Genomic DNA, 24,333 nt, shown 5'->3' with positions numbered 1-24,333 from the left:
TAGGGATACAGCACTGGACAAAACAGACAGGATTCTACTTCCTGAGTTTACAGTGTCGAGTGTGGGACAGGTATTAAGTTTAAACATCACATAAACCAATGTACAATTTTGTATTATTTGTATTTTATGGGTTAGGGGGAAGGAGTATACAAGATGTAACCTCATTTTCTTGTTCAGGGCTTCTCTGAGGTAGTATAATTTGGGCTTTGATCCAGGATGACCAGAATTTAACAAGGCCAAATGTAAGAGGAGTTTCTAGGAAGAGGGGAGAGTATGTGTGAAGAGCTTGAGAAATGAAGAGATTCAGTGCACTTTGGAAACAAAAAGGAAGCCAATGTGAACTATTTAGGTGAGCAAAGGAAAGAATAAAATGATGCAGTGTTTAAGATGCAGGCAGGGGCTAGATCATGCACAGTCTGAATGCTAGGTTAAAATTTTGCATTTTATGCTAATGCAAAAAGAGAAACAGAAAATTTGATGTAGTATATTAAGACTTTGGAAGCAGGAGTGGCATTGACTTCCTAAACAACATGCCTCCGGAAACACTATGAACTTTGATCCATGTCGATACTTATAGAGGAGCTTCAGGCCTTTTGTTCATAGGGTCCCTATGAGTCGTGCTGGACTTGAAAACAAACAACAACAGCATATTTAGACAAGATTATGAGGACAATAGTGGAAATAGTGAAACCTACTAGGAAGGAATTGCAAATAGGGGATAATGGGCTTTCAACTAGAGAAGTGGGGACAGAAGGAGAGAAAAGGAAACAGATTTGCCCTATATTCTGGAGGTGACTTAACAGAGTTTGAAGACAGACTGAATGAGGAGCATGAGGGAGAACAAGGTCTTAAGGATGATTACCAAGTTTCTTAATCTAGCAGATTGTATAGATGTACCCGCCATTTACTGAGTTGAGAAAGTGTGAAGGAGGGGCAGAAATTGAATGGAGGAAATGGGATACTATTTATAGGAGATAATAGATACAGCTATGGAAGGTTTTTCCTAGAAATGAAGGGCAAAATAATTTTAAAAGGAAAGAAAAAAGAGAAAAGGATTTAGAACAGAAAATAGAATTCTTAGTGGGGTGGTGGGTGAAGGGAGGTGCAGACACTGCATATCAGAATTGTCTTGAGTGTGCAATTTGGAACATTTTCAACATTAAATGTATTTTTTAGGTGAAGAAAAATATGCTTTTCAAAATGCAGAGTAGTAAAAGGAAATGCAAAACAAATTTATTTGATAGCTATGCAAAGAAAAGTCTTTATCATATGTTTATTTGGTGACATTTTAGGGAGGAATATATAAGACTTTCTATTAGGGTGGAGAGAAGTCAATGTAACATAATAATTAAAGGTTATGGGGGAGATTTATTGACACTGAACCAGAGGAACAGGAATGGGAAAGTAGAATAAAAACAAAGAAAAGTGAAGAAAAGAAGGAAAAACAGATGGAGACTTTTTCCAGCAGGCAAATAGGTCTGCCATGGTGCTTATGTTGATGCAGGTGCAAAACAGACTGCCAGGTAGAAGGCTGCCTGAGTCGAAATCCTAGCTTTGCCAAATTGTCCAGGTAATGATCTTAAATCAGTCAAGCTACTGCTCAAGCCTATTATTTCCTCATCTATAAGAACAAAGATAATGATCATGTCTACCTACAGGGTATTTGTGAGGACTCAAAGGAGCCCTGGTGGGACAGTGGTTAGAGAGCGACCATTAAATGATAGATTGGCAGTTTGAACCCAGCAGCCACTCTTCAGTAGGAAGAGGAGGCCATCTGTTGCCAAAAAGATCTACAGCCTTCTACATTCTACAGGCTGTTCTACTCTGCCCTACTGGATCACTGTCGGAACCAATTCAATGGCAATATGTTAGTTTAAGTAAACAGTTCACAAAAAGGGCTGAACAAAATGCCTGGAACAGGGGGAAACTGACGTTACGTTATTGTCTACGATATGTAATTAGTAGAATGCCATTACTTGAGGTGTGTGCACCTTTTTATTTCCTATGACTACAGCAACTTTGCTCCCTTAGCTTAAAAATTGTGGAGTTCACTGTATCAAGAAATAGGCTTTTTTAAAAAAAGAAAAGAAAAAGAAATAGTTTTTGTAATTCATTAAAAATATGGAGGGCTTAATAATTTCAAAGCATTCTGAAATTTTATTAGGCTATAATTGTTGCAAATTAGTGAAAATGTCCCAACTGATTACAGAGCCAAAAATATACTTTCTCACTTATTTTCAGAAATGTTAAATATGATTTAAATTTTGTTATTTACTTTCCCTGGAGAGTCTATTAATTTACTTATAAATGTACCTTGGAGAATATCCCAAAACAGAGCTGGTTATTTCTCAAAGATGCATTTTTTACTTGGTATCGTTCTTAAAAAAAATCTATTTTTCTCAGTCCTCTTGATATTGTAAAGGAAGCTTTATGCCTTAAGGATAATGAGTTGAGCTGCCAACCCAAAGGCATGCATTTGAATCCACCAGCTGTTCTATGGGACAAAGATGGACAGTGTGTGATTTACTGGCTCTGAAAACCTGCTGGAGGATCAGCTATGAGTCAATTTTGACTCAATAGTACACAAATACAATAATGTGAAGATATATAAAAATATTAGGTATTGAAACATAACTATATAAATACCCCATTAAGTGTAGGCTATGAAAATCTCTCATTTTAGACTGAATTGTGACCATTCTATCAAACACCACATACACTATTTGTCTTACTTTCCTCTTTTTCTGATGGGAAGATATGGGAGTGGAATCTACTTCCTAAATAACTTGCCTCTGGAAACTCTAGGGACTTTGGTAAATGTCGATAGTAGTAAAGGGGCTTCAGGCCTTTTGTTCATAGGGTTGCTATCAGTTGTGCAATCAAAAACAACATATACATGTGTTAGAATATGAATACAGAATTATGTCCAACATTTAGACTTAGAGCAATTCATTTACAAAGTTGTTGAAAGACTCAACATATTCTCAGCTCAGATAGAAATTCCTCATCAATTATAATGTCAATTTCAAGTTAATAAATAAATGCTCTGAGCTTCTGTTTCTCATATCAAATGACAGCATTTATGTAAGGGATGATATGAAAACTAGCATAGCAGCACTGTGTAAAGATCAAGATTATTTGTGGTTAGACAGAACTAAATAATTCTGTGTTTTTGGACAAACTGCCTATTTCCTCTAGGAGGCATTTATTCATCTCATGTGTTTAATGGTAATAGCAATATTTATTTCTGTGAAACTTATCTTCCATAAGTATACACAGAAAAATCTCATCTATCATCTGCCTATTGGTGAGGTTTTGGGAAGGGATTTTTCAAAATCTCCATTAATGTGCAAACAAAGTGTTTATTTGTCATTAGTTCAAGAATTGTCTCTTTTGCCCTTCTATGTGAGGAAAAATGGTGTATATTCCAAAATACTTTTGGAAAAAATAGAATGAATATCTTATTAAAATGTGTGGAAACCAAGAATATTCAGAGCTGACATGACCATGTTGAGCACCCCATGGTCACACACATAAAAGGGTTGGGAGGGTGGGCAATAGATTAATTTCTCCCAAAGGAGATCAGAGAAATAGTCTCTCTCCTTCCTGAGGAGGTGGCTGGCAAGTGGAAGGGAAGCGAGCAGAGGTGGATTCTGCCCATTCATCTTTGTGGAAGCACATGCAGCACTAGAAGATGAGGTGAGGAAGCGCATGCAGTACCTGGTCATCTCAGAGTCAGGGAGCAGGCCTAGGTGGTAGTGGGGGTAGGGAGTTGAGAGAAGGAAGCTTTTGTCACACTCAACAGGGGAATAGTGCCTGGGAGAAGCAGGCTTATCACACAGTTTGTTCACAGTGCTGTAAACAGGTTCCGGAGCCCTGGTGATACAAGAGGAAAAGAAAGATAGGCATGATTAGCATACACACTGAAAAACTATGCCATAGTAGCATTTCACCGCCTGCAAAAGGGAAAGTCAAGTATGATGTCATGAGCTTTATTAGCCAGAGTTAAGAGTAGGCGTCCTTGTAGGAAACAAGCTCTCTGGTTAGAAATTTGAGCTTTGGCTGACATTTAGAGCAAAGAAATTCTGTATGCCAGATATCTCAACACAGTCATGATCAACTGATAAATGTCATTTCTATTTGGATAATCTAGTCTGAAATGCAAAATTTAGAGATATTCTGCCTGTGCAGTTCTTTCTTAAACTTTAGTCATGTTAATTTTAAATTAATAGAGTCACAGACATCTTCCTCAACCACCTTGGCCAGGACATCCTGCTATTTTTCACAGAAGCCAGTTCATTTATTAACCTTTTCTCAGCATGGAAAGGAACTTTTTTTGCTTGTTTTGCTTAATTTGATATTATCTTATACTGTAATTACACCATGAATTTCATGAAGGCATAGTGGATTTCTTTTGTTATCTACTTTAAACAAAGCCCTAACATACAGTAGATATTCTATGAATATTTGTTGAATGTACACATAAGTGAATTAACGCATTCAACTTCCCATGCTGCATGGAGGGAAGGCTAGTCTTATCTAAGGATCATATAGGTTATGCTATCTGAGTAACTGCTCCACACGCTCATACACCCCCTTAAGAATTGGCTTCAAAGAGTTTTCTACAAAAGAGAAGTTATATTTTAGTATAATTTCCACCAATTTAATCTAAAAGATCCTGATACATTATCTGAAGTAGTATATTTACTATAGAGTTACTTACATGCACTGTATGATTAGATAAAATTTACATATTTCATTTCGGTCAAAGAGCCTTGTACTAAACAAATTCCTATTTTAAAAAAATTCTCAAAAATCTATATCCTATTTTTTAAACACAGGTCTTAAATGACAGATCCTAGAAGTTTAAGTTTGGTTGAAAAAGCAAGAAGAAGGTGAAGAAGCAGGACAATATCCATGGGACCATTTCTAGGTGAGGTTGACCTCATCCGCTTAGGGCCAGGACACATCAGGAATAGAAGAAATCATTCTAAAAGAGATAAGGATTGCATAACTGGTGAACTCAATAAAGGTTCAGTCCATGTTTCATTGCTTTCTGTACCTTCCTTGGAGAGGGACATGATGCTGGGAAGGGTGGAGGGTCAGCAAAGGAGAGGAAGACCATGAACTAGGTGGACTGACCCAGCGACTGCTGCAATGGGCTCTTGTGTATCAGGAAGTGTGAGGATGACACAGGATAAAACAGGTTCAGATCTTTTGTTCATAGGATTGCTATGAGTCGTACTCGACAGCACCTAACAACAACAACAACTACTTCCAATACCTAAAAAGACTAAGAATCAAACCTGCTATCTTCAAGTCTGTTTCGACCCATGGCAGCCTTCTCTTGGTTTTCTGAGATCATCAATCTCTTTGAGAGAAGACGACTGACTGTCTTCCTGGTGGATTTGAACTGTGCACTTTTTGGTTAAGCAGTCTACCACATATGATGCTATCCCCCTGGATGGTGTTAACTCTTAATATAGGACCCAACATAAACGTAATAAGTACTCAATGAATGCTCTCTGAACTAATAAAGAAAAGCACGTGGCAAAGGAGAGTAAGTAGAATATTAAACATAAATTTTACCTAATTTACAATATTATTATGGGATATCATAGATGCCTTAGACACATAGTCTGGAGAATTGATTATTACCTAATATAATGCTTTTTGTCATGTTGTAAGAAATATCTCATTCTGTCTTGTGCAAGATAGTGCCAGAGTTAATGAAAAAGAAAGAGATATGTTTGCCTTCTAGAATAATCACCTAAGTGGTGAAATAAGATTTTTTCCTACTTTTTTAACTATTATACTGGTTTATTTACAAAATTCAAATACAATTTTTCCAGAACAGATTCTTCCAATTTTCCTCTCCTCTCCCCCCATCAAGTTGTACAACCCTATGATTAATCCTCCCTCCCTTTCTTGGATCCTCATACTCACTCTACAACAATGGTTTTATACAATATTTGTCCTTGTTGTTAGTTCACTCAGCATAATGTTCTCCAGTCCTTCCTAAGCTAGGTAAAAATTTACAAATTCATTGCTCCTGCGTTCTGCATACTATTCCATTGTGTGAATGTACTATAATGTCTCAATCCATTCGTTTGTGGTTGAACATCTGGGCTGTCTCCATGTTCTTGTGATGCTGCTATGAACATTGGTGTACAAGTCTCTTTTTTGTACCTCAGTTCTCATTTTCTCAGGGTATATTCCAAGTAGTGGAATAGCTGGGTCATATGAAATTTCTATGTTTAGCTTTTTCCTGAAGCGTCAAACTGCCTTCCAAAATGGTTGTACCATTTTACAATCCCACCAACAAAGATTTCCTGTCTTGCCACATCCACTCCAACATTTATTACTTTCTGCCCGTTAAATTTTGCCACTGTTACTAGAGTGAGATGGTACCTCATTGTGGTCTTGATTTGCATCTCAGAATGAGGTACTTTGCAATAAAGTTGGTTTATCCTAAAAAAAGTTACGACTAAAGATATGTTTAGAGGAAAAATTCAAGGTTTTTAAGTGTGATGTTGTGGATGTGTACCATAGAGTAGGAACCAAGTCAGAGCGACCCTCCATTGAGTTTTCAGAGTCAGTTAATTGCATGAATAAAGACTGCCCATCCTTTTCCTCTAAGAAGCTGGTGGCCTCAAACCATGTACAAAATGGTTGATATTTTTCTTACTTTGGGAGTCTGATTTATATGCTCAGTTAAGATCTGTGCTCCAAATTCAGAAAAATGGAATGAATTTATAAATTTCTGTCAAACAACTCTAGTACTACAAATTGAGTTGATAACAACTGATGGCATGTGTATCAGAGTAGAACTCTATGAACGTCAAAGGGTTTTCAATGGAGTTATTTTTTTAATGTAGAGAGCCAAGTCTTTCAAGGGACATTTGGGTGGACTTTGATCTCAAATCTTAGTTAACTACAAAGAGCATTAACTGTTTGTACCACCAGGGATTTCTTGTCAATTAGATACATATATCATTAAAAATATTAAACTATAAATCATTAAAAGGGAGCTGTAAAATACTGCTGAAAAAAATTTTTATAATCAGTTTTTAAAAGTAATTAAATTTGTTACAAAATGTTCCACTTTTCCAGTGACCATCTGAAATATATCCTTTAAAAATAATTTTAAATTGGCTTTCATACAATAATTCACTTAACATTGTTTCATTCACATACATTGTGTTTCATACAATCATTCATGTACACTGTATTCCATATAATTTATTACATTTAGCTATTGATCTATGTCTATTTTCAATGTGTCTTGGAAAAAGTGCAGCCAGAGTGCTTCTTTGCGGCAAAGACGATTAACACTTTGCCAAACATTCTCTGCTTGCTTTTCCTCCAAAGACAGACTTGCTTGTTGGCAGACCATGGGATATTCAGAACTCTCCTCCAAGACCACAATTCAAAGGTATAGATTCTTCTTCTGCAATCATTATTAATGTCAAGTTTTCAGATGCAAATTAAGTAATTGAAAAGACCATGGCTTATATCAGTTGCACCTTAGTCTTTAAACTGACAGCATTTATCTTCAACATTTTGGAGAGGTCTTTGACATCATATTTTACCAATGAAACATTAAATATCTTTTAATTTCCTGATTTTGGTACCATGGATGTTTATTGTGGGATCAAAGAAGTGAAACAGCTGACAATGTCAGTCTTTTCTCCATCTCTTATCATGTCTACTACTCCTGTGATGAAGACTTTTGTTCTCGTGATGTTGACATGTAATCCGTATTGAAGGCTATACTGTTTGATCTTCTGTAGTGCTTCAGGTCCTCTTCACTTTCAGCAAGCAAGGCTGTGTCACAAATGTTTAACACAGATTGTTGGCAAGTTTTTGTCCAATCTTTTTTTTTTTTTAATTTAGGTTGTTTATTTTTCATTTCAATGAACATCTACAGAGATTTGGGGATTTCATTCATTCATTGTTGCACCCTTCTCCCCGCACATACCCCTCCCCCCTTTTGCTCCTCTCCTTGAAAAGCAAAAGAAAAACTCCCTCATTGGTACACAATCCCCCCACCCCTCCCCAAACCCCACCCCCTACCCCCAAATATAATCCACTCTGCAACCCTCATTGCATACTCCTACGATAAAAATAATGCCCTAAAATATAATACTTTTAGACTATTCTCTCCCCCATAGACTTCAATGCCGTAAACATATTTCATCCAGTTTTTCTCAGTCTTACCCCCACCCCAATGCCAGCCTCATTCTACAACAGTGGCACCATATAGCACTTGTTTTCGTCCAATCTTGATGCGACATTCTTCTTCATTATATAGTCTAGTTTCTCAAATGATTTGCTCAGCATTCAAATTGAACAGGTGTCAAGAATAGATAAAACCCTGACACATATCTTTCCTGATTTTAAAGCATTTAGTTTTCCCTTGTTCTGTTTGGACAACAACTTCTTGGTCTGGATATAGTTTTGGTATGAGCACAATTATGTGTTTTGGAATTTTCATTATTCTTAATCTTTGCCATAATTTGTTATGATCCATGCAGTCAAATGCCTTTACATAGCTGATAAAACTCAAATAAATATCTTTCTGGTATTATCTACTTTCAGCTAAAAATTCATCTGACTTTAGTGCCAGGGCCTCTTTTGATTAGGGCTTGATGATTGTTAAAGACATTAATAACTGTAATGAATGCTATAAAACAAAATGTCCATAAATAATTGAATGAAATTCCAACATGATTTATAAGCTTTCACTAAGATAAAATAAAAAAAAAAGAAATGAAGCAATCAATTGTCAGTTAAAAAATACTTGTGACCTTTAGCCTATAAAAAATCCCCCACCCTCCCAAACTTAGTGCTGGAGTCTTTATAGAAGTAGGTATGTTTCTCCTATGTAGTGTGTTGGTGGGTTCAAACCTCTGATTTTTTAGTTAACAGCCGAGTTCTCACGAGGGCTCCTTACAAAAGGCAATAAACCCACCACTATTGAGTGGATTCCAATTCATAAAAGCCCCACAAGACAGAGTAGAACTCTGTATTTCTGAGTCTGAGCCATTGGTTAGCAATCAAAAGTTCTAAAAATTGAGCCAACAGAGCTCCTTACAAAAAGTGATAAAATGGACAGCATAAACTCACTGTAGACTGCAGTGCTTGGCTAGCTTTCACTAGGTTTTTGTGACCTTTATGGGAGAAGACTGCCCATCTTTCTGTTGCAGAGAAGCTGGTGATCTGAACTGCCAGATTTTGAATTAACAGCAAAACACGAAACATAATACACTACCAAAGTGTATTTTTATACCATAAAACACCATAAAATTTCCTTCATTCGGGTGATGAAAATAAAAAACCACAGGGTGATAGCGCTTTAATCCTGCTAGGATTGTCAAAATCTAAAAAAACCCCAAACCAACCAAGCAACCAACCAAAACATAACAACCAAAAAAAACATACTACATATAAGATAACAATGATTGTGAGGATGTGTGGGAACCAGAAACCTCATCTAAGGCTGACAGGAATGTAAAATGGTAGGCATTGTGGAAACAGTTTGACACTTTATCCACAAGTTAAAAATGTTGTTAAGTGTTACCAGAGTTGGCTCTGACTCTACAGCAATCCTCTGTATAGAAGATCATATCCTCACCTGAACCTCCTCTATCCTCAGAATCTCTACTGGACTTAAGTCTGAGGTAGTAGCCATTGTGTCAATTATTCTTGTTAATAAGCCAACATTGTCACTCTAAGGTGTATATCGACAAAATTTGAAAGCAGCACAGCAACATAGAGACATGCATACCAGTGTCATTTTCGCCTTATTCACAATAGACAAAGGTGGAAACAATCCAAATAACCATCAACAGATGAATAGATAAATAAATATAAAAGAACAAACAGGTTCATCCTAGAGAGGGTGAAATCACACTGCTCCATGGAGGCAAGGATTCTGAGGCTCTGTCTGACATCTTTGGGCATGTTGCAAGGAGGAACCAGCCCTTGGAGAAGGACACTATGCTTGGGAGAGTTGAGGGGAAGGACATGAGGTGAAGACCTTCAATGAGATGGATTTACTCAATGGACTAATGAGGGTAGGTGTGTCAGAGACAAAATACAGTTGAATTAGGTTAGAACAGGGTTCAGAGCTGTTGTACGTAGGGTCGCTATGAATCACAAGCATCTCAACGGCTCATAACAACAACAACATCCTCACTCATAAAGAGAAATAAAATTGAAAAATGATACATGAATGAATCTTAAAAACATTTTGAGTGGTATAAGTCCATAAAGAACAAAAATAGTCCTACACTGTTGCTAATATAAAAATACCTTACCTAGGCAAATGTAAATAGATCAGAGCTTAATAGTAATTATCAACAGCATAGTGGGAGGAGAAAAGGAAGAGGTGATTTACCTAGAAAACAATGAATTTCTGTTTATGGTGATAGAAAATTTGGAAGTAGATATTTGTAACATTGTTAAGTTGTTGTTAAGTGCTGTTGAGTCATGGACGACTCGTAGCAACCCTATGAATGAAAGTCCTCAACACCTGCGTGACTTTCATCCTTTCTCCAGGTTCATAGGGTTTCTGGAGGCAAGCTATTTACGGAAGTGGATGCCATTACTGCTTCTAAGCTTGTTTCAACAGGGGAGCACCACCAAACTGGGTAACCGTTATCGCATTTGACACATAAGTGTCACAGTGTTCAGCTTCACAGTTACAAGTTACCTCTCTCTGGCAAGTGGACACACCAGGGCTATATATAAATGATATGAGTCCATTGTGTTACACATGTAAAAAATGCCGAATTGGCAAATTCTATTATCTGTATTTTAAAATAACAAAATAGATTTAATAACATTAATGAGAAGCTGTTAATAATTTTTCACTGCCCTGTGTTTTGAGTTGTTTATATATTCAACTTTATTAGGTATTATGCATTTCTCCCCATGGTTTTAAAGACAGAAAGAAAGACTAATGGAGATGAGTCATGTAACTACATAAAAATGAAAAAATAATCATCTTGGAAAAGGCTTATTGTGAGCTGTTGTTGTTGTATGTGGCGTCAAGTTGCCTGTGACTCATAGGGACCCTATGTATAACAGCCCTAAAACCTGCTCTATCCTATGCTAATCTTATTGTCTCCATCCTTCCACCCTCACAAGCATAACAGCCCTCTCCAAGGACTGATACTGCTTTGCAACATGTCCAAAGTATGTCAGACAAAGCTTCAGAATCCTTGCCTCCAAGGATTCACCCTCTCCAGGATGAACCTGTTTGTTCTCCTAACAGTCCATGGTATATTCAATACTCTTCTCCAGCTCCACAGCTCAAAGGCATCAACTCTCCTTTTATCATCCCTAGTCATTGTCCAGCTCTCTGATGTATAACAAGTAATTGCAAAGACCATGGCCTGTATCAGGTGCACCTTAGTCTCCAGACTGACATTGTTGCTCTTCAGTACCTTGGAGAGGTCACTAACAACAGACTTTCCCAATGCAATTTGTCTTTTAATTTCCTGGCTACTGGTACAAAGAATGTTGATTGTAGAGCCAAGCAAACTGAGGCTGTCAACAATCTCAATCTCTTCACCATCTATCACGATGCTGTCATCAGCCCATTGGTGATAATCTTTGTTTTCTTAATGTTGAGCTTCAAGCCTTCCAAATCTTATTGAGTTTTGCTATTGTGTTGCTATGAGTTTGATTCTGACTCATAAAAATACATTGTGGTTGCTGTTGTTGTTAGGTGCCATTGAATCAAGACAACTACTAGTGACCCTATGAACAACAAATCTGAATAAATTCTGTCCAATCCTGTGCCATCCTCACCATTCCCACCAGCAATGGGCCCATTGTTGTAATCACTATGTCAATCCATCTCTATGGAGGTCTTCCTCTCTTTTGCTGAACGTCTATTATTCCAAGCATGATATCTTTTCCCAAGGAATAACCTCTCTTAGTAACATGTCCAAAGTGTGAAAGACAAAGCTTTGCCATTCTAGCCTCCAAGGAATACTTCAGTTGCATCTTTTCCAACACATACCTGTTCGTTCTTCTGGCAGTACATGGGATATTCATTATTCTTCTCCAACACTACAACCCAAAGGCATCAATTCTTTTTCTTTCATCCTTATTCATTGTCCATCTCTCAGATGCATAGCAAATAATTGAAAAGACCATGGCCTCAATCAGGCACACCTTAATCTTTAACCAGACATCTTTGCTCTTCAGTATTTTGGAGAAGTCCTCCTTATCGTCTGACTGCTGGTATCAAGGATGTTGACTGTTAATCCAAGCAAGATGAAATCATAAAGTTTCAATCTTTTCTCATCTATCATGATGTTGCCTACTGGACCAGTGATAAGGACTTTTCTTTTCTTTCTGGATGTTAAGATGCAATTCATATTGTAGAAGGTTGTAGTCTTTGATTTTCTCTGCAAAGAACACTTTAGGGCCTTCTCACTTTCAGTAAGCTAAGTTGTGTCATCTGCATAACACAGGTCTAGTGGTAAGAAGCTGCACTGAAACCCCAAAGGCATATGATTCAAACATACTCATAGCAACCCTACAACCAAGAGAATGAAACATTGCCCTATTCTGTGCCTCTTCCCCATCTCCACCATGCTCAAGCTCTTTTATGTAACCACCATGGCAATACATCTCAAAGAGGATTTTCTATATTGTTCCACTTGTCACTTTACCTACAATAAAGAATTTCCCACCCCCCACCCAGATTCCTTGCAGCAAGATATGAGCCTATGAATAAATTTAGCTGAGTAAAATTTAAACAGGATTCTGTAGGACTGGTATGATTCCTTAAAGGAAAGTTAGTTTAGCTGGGACTACTGTCACTTTGATCAGTCAGAGAGGTAAATAAATGGATAAGGATGACAGAAGAATTGATAGCTTTGAGTTCTCTTGCTGGAGAAGAGTAGTGAATATCCCACAGACTTAAAAGAATGAACGTCTATGTTTTGTAGAAAGCACAGCCCTGGAGGCAAAGATGGTGAAGCTTTGTCTTTCATATTTGAACATGTAATTGGTGAAGGGACAGTGTAGTAGACTAAAACCCCAGATGAGATGGATTGATACAGTAACTGGATTAATGGAGGTAAGTGTATGTCGGAGTCAGTGATTCTGGCTCAGGTCAGAGCAGGCTTCAGAGCTTGGAAAGGGACATTATGCTTGGAAAGATGGAGGCTTAGTGAATGAAAGGAAGACCCCAATAAAATGTATTGACACTACCTCAGCAATGGCTTCTAACAAGTCAGAGACGATGAGGATGGCACAGGATAGGGCAAGGTTCAGGTCTGTTGTTCATTGGTTGGCATGTGTTATACTTGACTCGAAGGCACCTAACAACAACAACAACCGTGCAATGTTGAAGGAGCTCTGAGGGTTTAGTCTGTAGGAAGATGTGCTGCTAATTTAAAGCTGAGCCTCACTGGTGGTTCAAATCTACCATGAACTCCTGGGGAGCAACATGAGCAATCTTCTTCCATGTGATTTACAACCTCAGAAACCAAATAGAGCATCACTTGGTTCCAACTCAATTGTAATGAGTAACTGCACTTTTGAGAGCTCTGATGACTTAGTGATACTTGATGAATCACTATCCAAAAGGTTGGCAGTGTGAAAAAATCACTAAGAAAAAAGATCAGAGTCTTCTCTCATAAAGATTTTTGGAAACTTGATGGAAGGTCTCCATGAGTCAGACTTGATTTGATTGCAGTAAACTGAATTTTAGTTTTGGTTGTTTGGGCTTTTGGTTTCTTTTTGGGTTCCCCCTCCCATTTTTGTTACTGTAATTTCATTCACTTCCACTTTATCTGACATGATGACTGAAGCTTCAATAGACATTTTGGACCATGAAGTAATCTTGAAGATGGAGGCAAACTTCATGGAAGTTGTTTTTGTTAGGTTCTGTTGAGCCAATTTAGACTCACAGTGATTTCATGTACAGTATATTTAAATCTTGTCTGATTCTGTATTATCCACACAACCTCCACTGTAATCAAGCCCACTGTTGCAGTAACTGTGTCCATTTATCTTGTTGAAGAATCTTTGAAGCTCTACCTATCCACACATGATGTCCTTTTACAGGGACTAGCCCCTCCTGACAATATGCCCAGAGTATGCAAGACAAAGTTTTGCTAACCTTGCCTCTAACAAGCACTGTGATTAGTTACACTTCTTCCAAAACAGACTCGTTTATTCTTTTGGAAGTCCATGGTATATTCAGTGTTTGTTGCCAATACCACAAACACTACAAACAGTGAAATATAAAGTTCAAACCTGTATCATGATGACATGCAGAGATATGATTTCACCTCTGGACTACCTATCTCTAGGTTTTTTAATATGTGGAAAAAATCCAAACGCCTCTATCTTGTTTAAGCTCGTGCTTGCCCTACCCTTTCCCCGCTTTTTTAACCTGTTATGTAAACAGGACACTACATTAATACATACACTGCTAGCACAAAGTGTAAGATTTCAAGTCTGATATAAAAATATAATTATATACAAGACATACCAGAAGGTGCTAATACCCTGATATATCAATTATGCATTTAATACCCTCATATGCAAAGAAATATATAATGAGTGCTATTCTCTCACTATATAATTTAGGAAACTTGTGAATGCAGGCATTCGTATTATAAAAATTGCACATTTCTAGAAAAGGTAATCTGGTCTTTTAGCATAAAACCTCAGAAGAAAACAGTTGATGACTTCCTTTAGGTCATAAAACATTTTCATGGTTGATGTCATTTCAGTAGCGTTGTACTTTCTGCCTAGGAGGGCTGATTGAATTTTCTTAGTCTGATGTTCAGACAACAGACCAAGAAAATGATATTATCAATTTTCCTCTTTTTATCTTATGATACCAAATTTTAAAGTAAATTTCTGAATCAGAGCTGGCTAATATATCTCAAAGAAAATCCCTTCTCATTTATATCTTTGTTATTACCTACCATCAAGTCAGAACCAACTCATTGCTTACCCTTTAGTGGGTTTTCAAAGTCTGTAACTTTCACAGGAGATTACTCATCTTTCTCTCTCCATTTATACAGTTGTTGTTGTTGTTATATTCTGTCAAGTCACCTGAGACTCACAGTGACTCTATGTACAATAGCTCTGAAGCCTGCTCTGACCTGAGCCAGAATCACTGACTCTGACACACACTTACCTCCATTAATCCAGTTACTGTATCAATCCATCTCATCTGGGGTTTTCGTCTACTAGACTGTCCCTCTACCCTTCTGAGCATGATGTCCTTCTCCATGGATTGGTCCCTCCTGGCCACATGCACAAACAATGTGAGATGGAGCTTCAAAAATCTAGCCTCTGAGGAGAAACTTGATTTCACCCTCTCCAAGACAGACCTGTTTGCTTGCTTGATGGTCCATGGTATGATCAAGACCCTTCTCCAGTACCACAGCTTGAAGGCATCAATTCTTCTGTCATCTTTAGTCATTATCCAGCTCTCATTTACACAGTACTCATTTTTTTTTAAAAAAAAAAAAACCCAACCAACTTTTACTGTTTGAATACTACAATAAATTAAAGACAAGAAAAACAAGGTATTGCTGTGTGCCCATGCTGAACTCTTGAAATTTTATCTACATTTTCTGAAGCTATTTAATAGAAATGATATATGTCTTTAGTTGATCTGAAATTTTGGGAAAGCTTTAGTATCTTAGACTTTTAGAAGGTGACTTTTCTTTCATAGTTGTTAGATTATTTGACTAAACTCACTCATCATTCAAACTGTAATAATAATAGTAATAATAACAACAATAATAACAATAATGAAAGGCATATTAATACAAAGATATAATTACTAATATTGCAGGTTTAAATTCAGCCCTTAAATCCATCTCCATGTTATTTATTACTCTGAATAGCCACTGACTAATGAGTAGACGTAGTGAATGCAAGTTGTCTTTCTGGATTGCAAGGACAATTGATACTTTAGGTAGGTAAGCAAATTGAAAAAAAATATCAAAGCATTACACAAATTACTGGATTTGTTTTTTAAATTTTGAGGAAGAATACACTACCAAACTAAGATTCTGTATGTCTTATGTGTATAGACGTATAGACCACAGTTCAAGAAACACTCATATTACTTCAATAACCATCTCAAGTAAGGAAAGATACACAATTAAACTGGATACATTTATTTAAATGAGTGCTTCCTCCCTTCCCTGTTCTCTAATGAGAGATAAAGAAAAAGAAAAATGACCTCTAGCTCCATCAAGAAAGACCTACTTAATCCTGGGTCTCCTAAGGAAGTTTAACTTTTGTAGGCATCATTAATTCTGACAGTTTTTACAAAGGGATAAAACATTGTCAGTTAAGAACCCATGAGCTGAAATTACTTGATGCACATGGTTCATTGGCCCTTAGAGGTAGGAGTCTCATGTGAGTTTGTGCACGTGGCCACAACATTGTCTGTCCACAATCCTGTGAGAGTTACACACTAACTAACATGGTGTTTCTCAAAATCTTCTCAGCCCTGAGCACTAGAAAACTTAATGCTGACATTCAGTGTTCTCCGTACTTCCATGCAGTTACATTCTCTGTGACCTCTTTGTCAGGAGTCGAGCAATGCCAATTTGTGAGCTGTCACTGGGATCCGGGTGGCAGGGACAGATGCCACCATCACTTCCCATTTAGTCAGAAAAGTGGTGCCAGGAGGAAATGACTTTAGGCAGTGTGAATCAGCCAGCCCAAGTGAATGAGCTTGTTTATCCTATTACAAACCTCCTGGGCTGCCTAGGTCAGAAGGTAATGAATATGGAAATCTAATCCTAGTAGAGCCTGGCTGCCTTCCTCCTGTAGAAGCTCCCAGAAGTGAGAACCTCAGGAGAAATAGTTAGAGATATTCCTGCAACCTCTAAGTGAATTTATAAACAAATCAGCTATCTCTCTGTCCATTTATCAGGGACCACAGATAAATGGTTTTGTAGTCCCATCTGCTGAACCATCAGCATTTATTTGCATATCTATGGGTTTATAATTGCAGGCTCTTATAGCATATAATTAGCACATTCTGGCCCTTGGTGATCTCTCTTTCCTCTGAACTCCATTATCACTTGCTATTTGTTCTGCTTCCTTGGCATTTTCAATTGCTAAACTACCATGTGGAAGGCTTAGGATGGCTAGTTCATTCACACCCTATTCTAAGCCTACTACACTGCCCTTTCCATTGTTCTACTTGACACCAACCCAATTTTGTTCCCTCCTTTACCAAACATGGGCGGGTCTTTGGGTTTGGTTGTATTCCTGACTTCAAAATCACAACCTGTACATTTTATAGTTAAAAAAAAATAGATTTGACCAATTGTATTATCCTATGAAATGTGAATAAAGGGGCAGAAAAAAAACCAACTCCAATTTTCAGCTGGTTAAAGATAACAAACACGCAGACGTGCAGAGTGCTGTAGTAGTTACGTCTACTACTTATGGAGTACTAGAGTGCGGCTCCATCAAGTTTCCTGACTAAAGGTTTAGAACTCTCACTGCTGTTAAGGAAGATCCTACACACTGTGATCCTCCATCAGGTTTTAAGTCTATAAGTCAAAATGAGAGGAGATTGTACATCTTTCTACCAAGGAACCACTGATGGATTAGAATCCAAGCAGTCTATAGGCTAACAGCACATCATATTACTAGACTAAATGAGTTAGAGTTGTCTAAAAACAACAAAACAGTTTAGATTCATTCCCTAAGTGTTGTTTAGAGCTTATGCCCTTATATTGCTCCTGATGTCACCAATATAATATTGGTTGTTGTGTATTATAGTCTGAACCAACCCATAACTAACCCTCCAGTGGATTTTCAGAGACAGTTAATCACACAGGAGGAGATCGCCCATCCTTCTCCCTTGGAGCAGCTGATGGAATTTGAACTGCATGCCTTCAGGTTTGCAGCACAGCTTCTTGCCACTGGACCACCAGAGAACTCCCTACATAACCTATAATATTGCTTAGACACTAAAAATCAACTACCAGTCTCACCCTTATCTGTCCCCTACTGAAGGTAGGTCAGCTCTGCCTTACTTGAAATCATGTTGTTAAAATAAATCAGACTGAAAAAAATAATAATAAATTAGACTGTTTGTACTAACCCATCCAGGTCATCTCAGCTAGTTAATGTCACTTAAGGAGCGAGAATCAACCAGACCTTTATGTAATCTTACAGTATATAGGACCGATTCTGGACTGACACTTTCTTTAAAATGTTTAGGTCTTTTTTCTCCATTTTTTTTTGGTATCAATTTTATTTTATAAAACATAGCATTAATATTTTCATCTTCATTACAGAGTTTCCATCATTCTGTCCCTGCCTCAATTTTGCAGCTGGTATTAGTGGTTTATTTAAGTCATTCTAGTCCCAGATAAGGTAACAAATGTTTAAGACAGTAGCAAGGTCTATGAAAGTAAACCCTCTTGATTAGTGTAAAACTTGGAGATAAAAATCAAAGGAAAATAACTCCTCAACAAGTTACAGTAATGATGCTTCACTTTAGCAAAGGCTGCAAAAGAGTATAAAATCAGAGGTACTCAGTTGGTGTGGTTATCATGTTGACATGACTCACAGTGACCTCATGAACAGAACCTTGCTGAATTCTGTGCCATTTTCACAAAATCCTTCCATCTTTGTAGTCACTTAGTCACTCCATACCCTTAAAGCATCTTCTTCTCTTTCCCTGACCTTCTACTTTCCTAAACATAATGTCCTTTTCCAAGGACCAGCATCTTCTGACAACATCTTTAGAGCATGAAATGAAGTCTCTCTATCCTTGCCTCTAAGAGGAACACTGGTTTCACTTCTTCCTGGATTGCACTATTCTTTTTGGTAGTACATAGTATATTCAACGTTCTTCACCAGCTCCACAATTTAATGGCATTGATTCTTCTCTGGTCTTCGTTATTCATTGTCCTATTTTCATACGCATACAAGCAGTTTAAAAGACCATATGTTGGGACAGATGCACCTTAGTCTTTAAACTGACACTCTTGGTTTCTGAATACTTTCAAAAGGGACTTCCAGTCAGTTGACCAGGCGACTTTCTTTCAAATTTCTTGGCATTGATTAGTGGGCACATCCAGGGCTGCATTTATTTGTTGAAATATGTGAATTGATACTACTTTAATTACTGGAGCCTTTTTTTTTTTGCCAAGGCCTCAGTGCAGCTTGAATTTCTTCCCTCACTACCTTTAGTGCTTGATCATATGCTAGAAATTCAATCTTATTACTTTTAAGTCAGAATCAATTCATAGCTCACCTTCTTGTAGGGTTCCAGAGGCTGAAAATGGCATGGCAGGAGATGGACTACCTTTATCCCACAGAAAGCTTGCACATTTGAAGCCTGCCCATTAAGAACCATTTTTGAACCATTCCCCCCCCCCCAAAAAAAAAGAGATACAATAGAATTCAGAAATTGTTCAACTCTATCCTTAATATCACATATAAGTATAAACTTCCTGAATATTAATTTAAAGAGTTGGTACACTACGTCGACTGAGGACTATCAGAAATTCAAGTTGAATTCAGAAGAGGCTGTAGAATGAGGGCTATCATTACCAATGTTAGATGGATCTTTGCTGAAAGCAGAGAGTTTATGTTTAATTGACTCTGCAAAGGCATTTTACTATGTAGATTACAAAATTACATCTAACATTGAAAAGAATTGACATACCATATCACTTAATTGTGCTCATACAAAACTTATACCGAGACTTATAAAAAGCTGTTGTCTAAACAGAACAAGGGAGCACTGTTCTTGTTGAGTTGAGCATGCCTCATAGGGACCCAATGAACAAAAGACCTGAAGCCTTTTGATAACTATCATTTCTCAAAGTTCATAGAGTTTCCAGAGGCATGTTGTTTAGGAAGTGGATGCCACTCCTGCTTCAAGGGAAGACTACATGGTTTAAAATCAGCAAGGGTGTGTGTTAGTGTTGTATCTTTGCTTAATACCTATTCAATCTGTATATTGAATGAATCATTCAAAAAGCCAGATTATACAGCATCAGGGCTGAAGAAAGAATCATCAACAACCTGAATAATGAAAATGGCACATTCTTAATTAGTTGAATATGTGAATGTGAAGAGGACTTGAAGGACTTGCTGCCAAAGATGAAATACGGATTATATTCCAACATCAAGAAAAAAAAAATCCAAAACACTAGACTAATAGCAGCATCGAGGTGATGTTGTTATGTGCCTTAGAGTCAACTAATACTCACTGTGACCCTATGAACATCAGATCTGAACCCTGTCTTATTCAGTGCCATCCTCACGATCTCCGATGCACTTGAGTCCATTGCTGCAGTCACTCTGCCAATCCATCTGGTGGAGCCTTCCTTTCTTTCATTGTCCTTTCAGCTTCCCAAGAATGATGTCCCTCTCCAATGAATAGCAACACCCAAAGTATGTGAGGTGAAATTTTATCATCTTTGCCTTTAGGAAGCAGTCTGGATGTACCTTCTCTAAGACATATCTGGATTGTTGGTTTGCTGGGTTTTGGGTTTTTTTTTGTTGTTGTTGTTGTTATTGCTGGTTCCACACCCCTTCTGTTTGTTCTTCTGACAATACAGCTTATAGACATTTAGCAAGTAGTTGAAAAGTTCATGGCCTGAATCAGGCATATCTCAGTCCTCAAGTTGACACTGCTCCTCAATAGTTTGGAGAGTTCCCTGACTGCACATTTTCCCAGATCAATGCCTCTCCTGATCTCCTGAATGATGGTACCAAGGGTATTGACTGTGAGTCCAAATAAAATCAAGTTATTGACAGTTTCAATCTTTTCTCTATTTATCATGATGTTGCCTATACATTCAATGGTGAAAGTGATTGTTTTCTTGATGTTGAGATGCAATCCACATTGAAGGCTGTAGTCTTTGATCTACTGCATCAAATGCTTCAAGTCCTCCTCACTTCCAGTGAACAAGGTTGTGTCATCAGCATAATGAAGGTTACTGATGGATCTTTCTCCAATTCTGATGCTACATTCTTCTTCTTAGAACCCAGTTTCTTGAAAAATTTGCTCAGCATACAGATTTAATAGGTATGGAGAAAAGTTACAACTATGGCACATATCTTTCTTCATTTTAAATCACATAGTAGTGGCCTAGTGCCAAGAAGCTGTGCTGCAATCTTGAAGACATATGTTTCAAATTCACCAGCTTCTCCATGGAAGAAAAATGGACAATCTCCTCCCATGCAATTAACTGCCTCTGGAAACCCACTGAAGGGTCAGCTATGGGTTTGTTCTGATTCAACGATGCACAACAGTGTTCCCTTGTTATGCTTGTACAATGGCTTCTTAGTCTAGGTTTCATAAGAGTATAATTTAGTGCTCTGTTACTTTCATTAGTCTTAATGTTAGCTATAATTTGTTATGATCTACATAGTCAAGAAGTGACTTTGTATAGCCAATAAAGCACAAATAGACATTTATTATTATTATTATTGATGTAAATGAAAGTTTACAGAGACTTTGGATTTCCATTCATTCATTGTTGCACTTTTCTCCCTGCCCACTCCTTCTCTCCAGTTTGTTCTTCTCTTTGAAAAGTAAAAGTATTTCATTGCTATACAATCCCTCCCCCCATTCCACTGCACTATGCAGCCTTCCTTCTGGACTCCTGTCATGACAATAATAACTAATCATATATCCCTTTTAAACAGTTCTCTCCTTCATATGTTTCAATACAGTATACATAATTTATCCCATCTTTCTCAGTCTCCCTCCAACCCCAATGTCAGTCCTCTTTTACATCAGTGGCACTCTGCAGTATTTGTCCTTTTGTGACTGAGATATTTCACTCAGCATAATGTCTTCCAGAGTCACCTATTTTATATAATATTTCATGATTTCTTTGTTTTTCATTGCTGCATAATATTCCATTGTACATCAGCAACAAAGTATACTTCATAATCACACACAGAAATTAAGTATTACTAAGCAGCATAAAGATCATAAAGGCACAGACCTCTGTGTGTTTTCCAGCTCTTCTGCTTTCTATTTTGTTTGATCTGCTATTGCTTAATATCTCTGATCCTCCACATCCTCATTTGCAAAACTAAAAAAATCTCATTGTCGTTAAATTGGAAGTTAAGGACTCAGTTAAAACTTCATTGGATTTCTGAGGCTATAAATAGCAGGGAGATAGACTGTATTTCTCCTGCAGAACCCTTGGTGAATAAGACCTACCAAACAGATGTCAACTTTGGTTTAGCAGCACTTGGCCCCCAGAGCTTCTGACAAGTGGTAAGAAATTGTAGTGGTAACCCAAAAGATACATGGTTTGAATTCACCAGCTGGTCCTTACTTAGCTCTGTGCCTGATACTCACTGTATGCTCGCCGAATAGCAGTCATTGTTACCCTGATTATTATTATTCTAAGGCACTCAAGCTCAGGGATGCATGGCCACTGACTGCTGCCCCCTCCCCCCCACCCCCGTGACTGCACTGAATACCTATTCTTGCAGTTCACACATTATCATTTTTGCATAATCTGAATTTTCTGTAAGTTTCTTGAACAGGGGAAGCAACAATCCATGATTTTTTTTAGTATTACAGTATGTGCTGTATAATGGCTCTTTCTAAAGGCTCACTTTTGCGCCCAAGAATGAAAAAGTAATTGGTCCTCTTTCACAGCCCTGGAGGCTGGTGCTCAATCTCTACAATCCCTTCAATTCTCTTCATTGCCACTAATGAAACAGCAGACCTGAATCTAACCCTTAATTTGTGTCTGAACTTTCATACTGGTTTGCTTTCCGGCTTTGAGTCACAGCTGCGGTGTCATAGTAAATTGCTTGGTCCTAACTAATTTGTTATTAAGAATAGCCTTTGTGTTATAATCTATAAATATTTACTATTTTTTTAAAGCAACAGTAATTAGAATGGGTTCATCATACGTTTTTAAATATAATCACCACTCTCTATTGTGTTTCATCATGATTGCTTATTGAGGAGGGAGAGGGCAGAATAAGAATGGGACCGTTAAAAGTAGTTTTGACAGTTCTGAATCATTGAGAATACTTTACTTCCCTTAAGAGACTTTTTTAGGTTACAGTGAAATTGGGCACACCAATGACAGTGGATTATCCATAATCCATCGACTATGTTATTGAAGTGAAGTATTGAAAAACAGTGAGCTTGACAGTGGTGATAGTGACAGCTATATTTTGAAAGAGGAGCGGGAACATTAGGCCTTGGTATTGGCTGGGCCCAGTTACGGTCAGATTTTTATGGCATTGTGAAAGATGTTAAAACAAATACTTGAGATTCACAGGTCTGTATTAGGATCATATCACGGTGGTGTTGTCTTTGTGTGCCATAGAGTCATAACTGACACACAGCTGACCCTCCAGCGGGTTTTCAGAGGTAGTAAATCACAAAGGAGAAGATTGCCTTCTCCCACAGCACAGCTGGTGGCCTCAAACTGTGTGCATTCAAACCTGCAGTGCAGCTTCTTGCCACAAGGCCAACACTGTGTGGAAACATATATTTGAATGCGTTAGGGAAGGCTCAACACATTCTAGGGAGCTCTGGTGGCATTATCAGTCCACAGATAATAGTTGTGCCACTCACCCACAGGCTGACCCTCTCTGGCGGTCAAATTCATCAGCAGCACTGAGAGATGAAGATAGGTGATTATCTCCCATGTGACTTAGAGCACAGGAAACCCTACAGAGAGCCCCCTAGGGGTTGCTTCTGACTCATGGCAAAGAGAAGGATTTGGATTTCAGTATGTCCTACCTCAGTGCTTATTCTCTTGCATTTTGTAAACCTGATTTTAAAGGTTGCTTAATTTTTTAAAAATTTTATATTAAATTGAACTCCTAGAATGAAATAAACAGTAAGGAGCCCTGGTTGTGTAGTGCATTATGTGTTGGGCTGATAACCAAAAGATTGGTGGTTTAAGACCATCAGCCTTTTGGTAAGAATAAACTGTTACATTTTTTTTCTTATGAAGACGTACAATCTACAAAACCCAACGGAGAGGGCTATGAGTTGAAATCAACTGACCAGAAGTGGGTTTGGTTTTCTGACTTGGGATAAAAATCTAAATCTAAGAAAAAGCAAGTTCCTGGTTACCTAACATCTGGACAGAAAAGAAATTGTTAAACGTAACATAAACTAAAAAAAAAAAATCACAGTAAGATGAAATGCTTCACTATATAAAGTACTAAAACCTCAGAAGTGAAGAAAAATTACAAACAAGCAATAATCTGGGGGAAACATCTGCTCCAATATATTTTTTTATATTTTTAAGGTGTTCCTTAATAGTGAAAATAATAACATTTTAATTGGAGGTA

At 37.6% G+C, this 24,333-nt stretch overlaps 1 protein-coding gene across 6 annotated transcripts in view; it reads right to left on the bottom strand.

Annotated features, from left to right (window-relative positions):
* Positions 1 to 24,333, bottom strand: part of DLG2 (discs, large homolog 2 (Drosophila)) — a 1,891,340-nt gene that overhangs the window by 603,460 nt on the left and 1,263,547 nt on the right. For 5 of the 6 annotated variants that reach the window (XM_006895272.1, XM_006895270.1, XM_006895271.1 and 2 more), the window contains one exon: positions 3,721 to 3,876. The exons of the other annotated variant lie outside the window; for it this stretch is intronic. In XM_006895272.1, the coding sequence (XP_006895334.1) occupies positions 3,721 to 3,876 (156 nt within the window). The remainder of the gene's footprint in view (positions 1 to 3,720; positions 3,877 to 24,333) is intronic. 6 annotated transcript variants of the gene reach the window in all.

This window comes from Elephantulus edwardii, unplaced genomic scaffold (assembly GCF_000299155.1).
Source record: "Elephantulus edwardii isolate Elephantulus edwardi_28Jun2011 unplaced genomic scaffold, EleEdw1.0 scaffold00163, whole genome shotgun sequence".
NCBI classification, from domain to species: Eukaryota; Metazoa; Chordata; class Mammalia; order Macroscelidea; family Macroscelididae; genus Elephantulus; species Elephantulus edwardii.
This window is presented reverse-complemented; position numbering and strand designations above follow the sequence as displayed.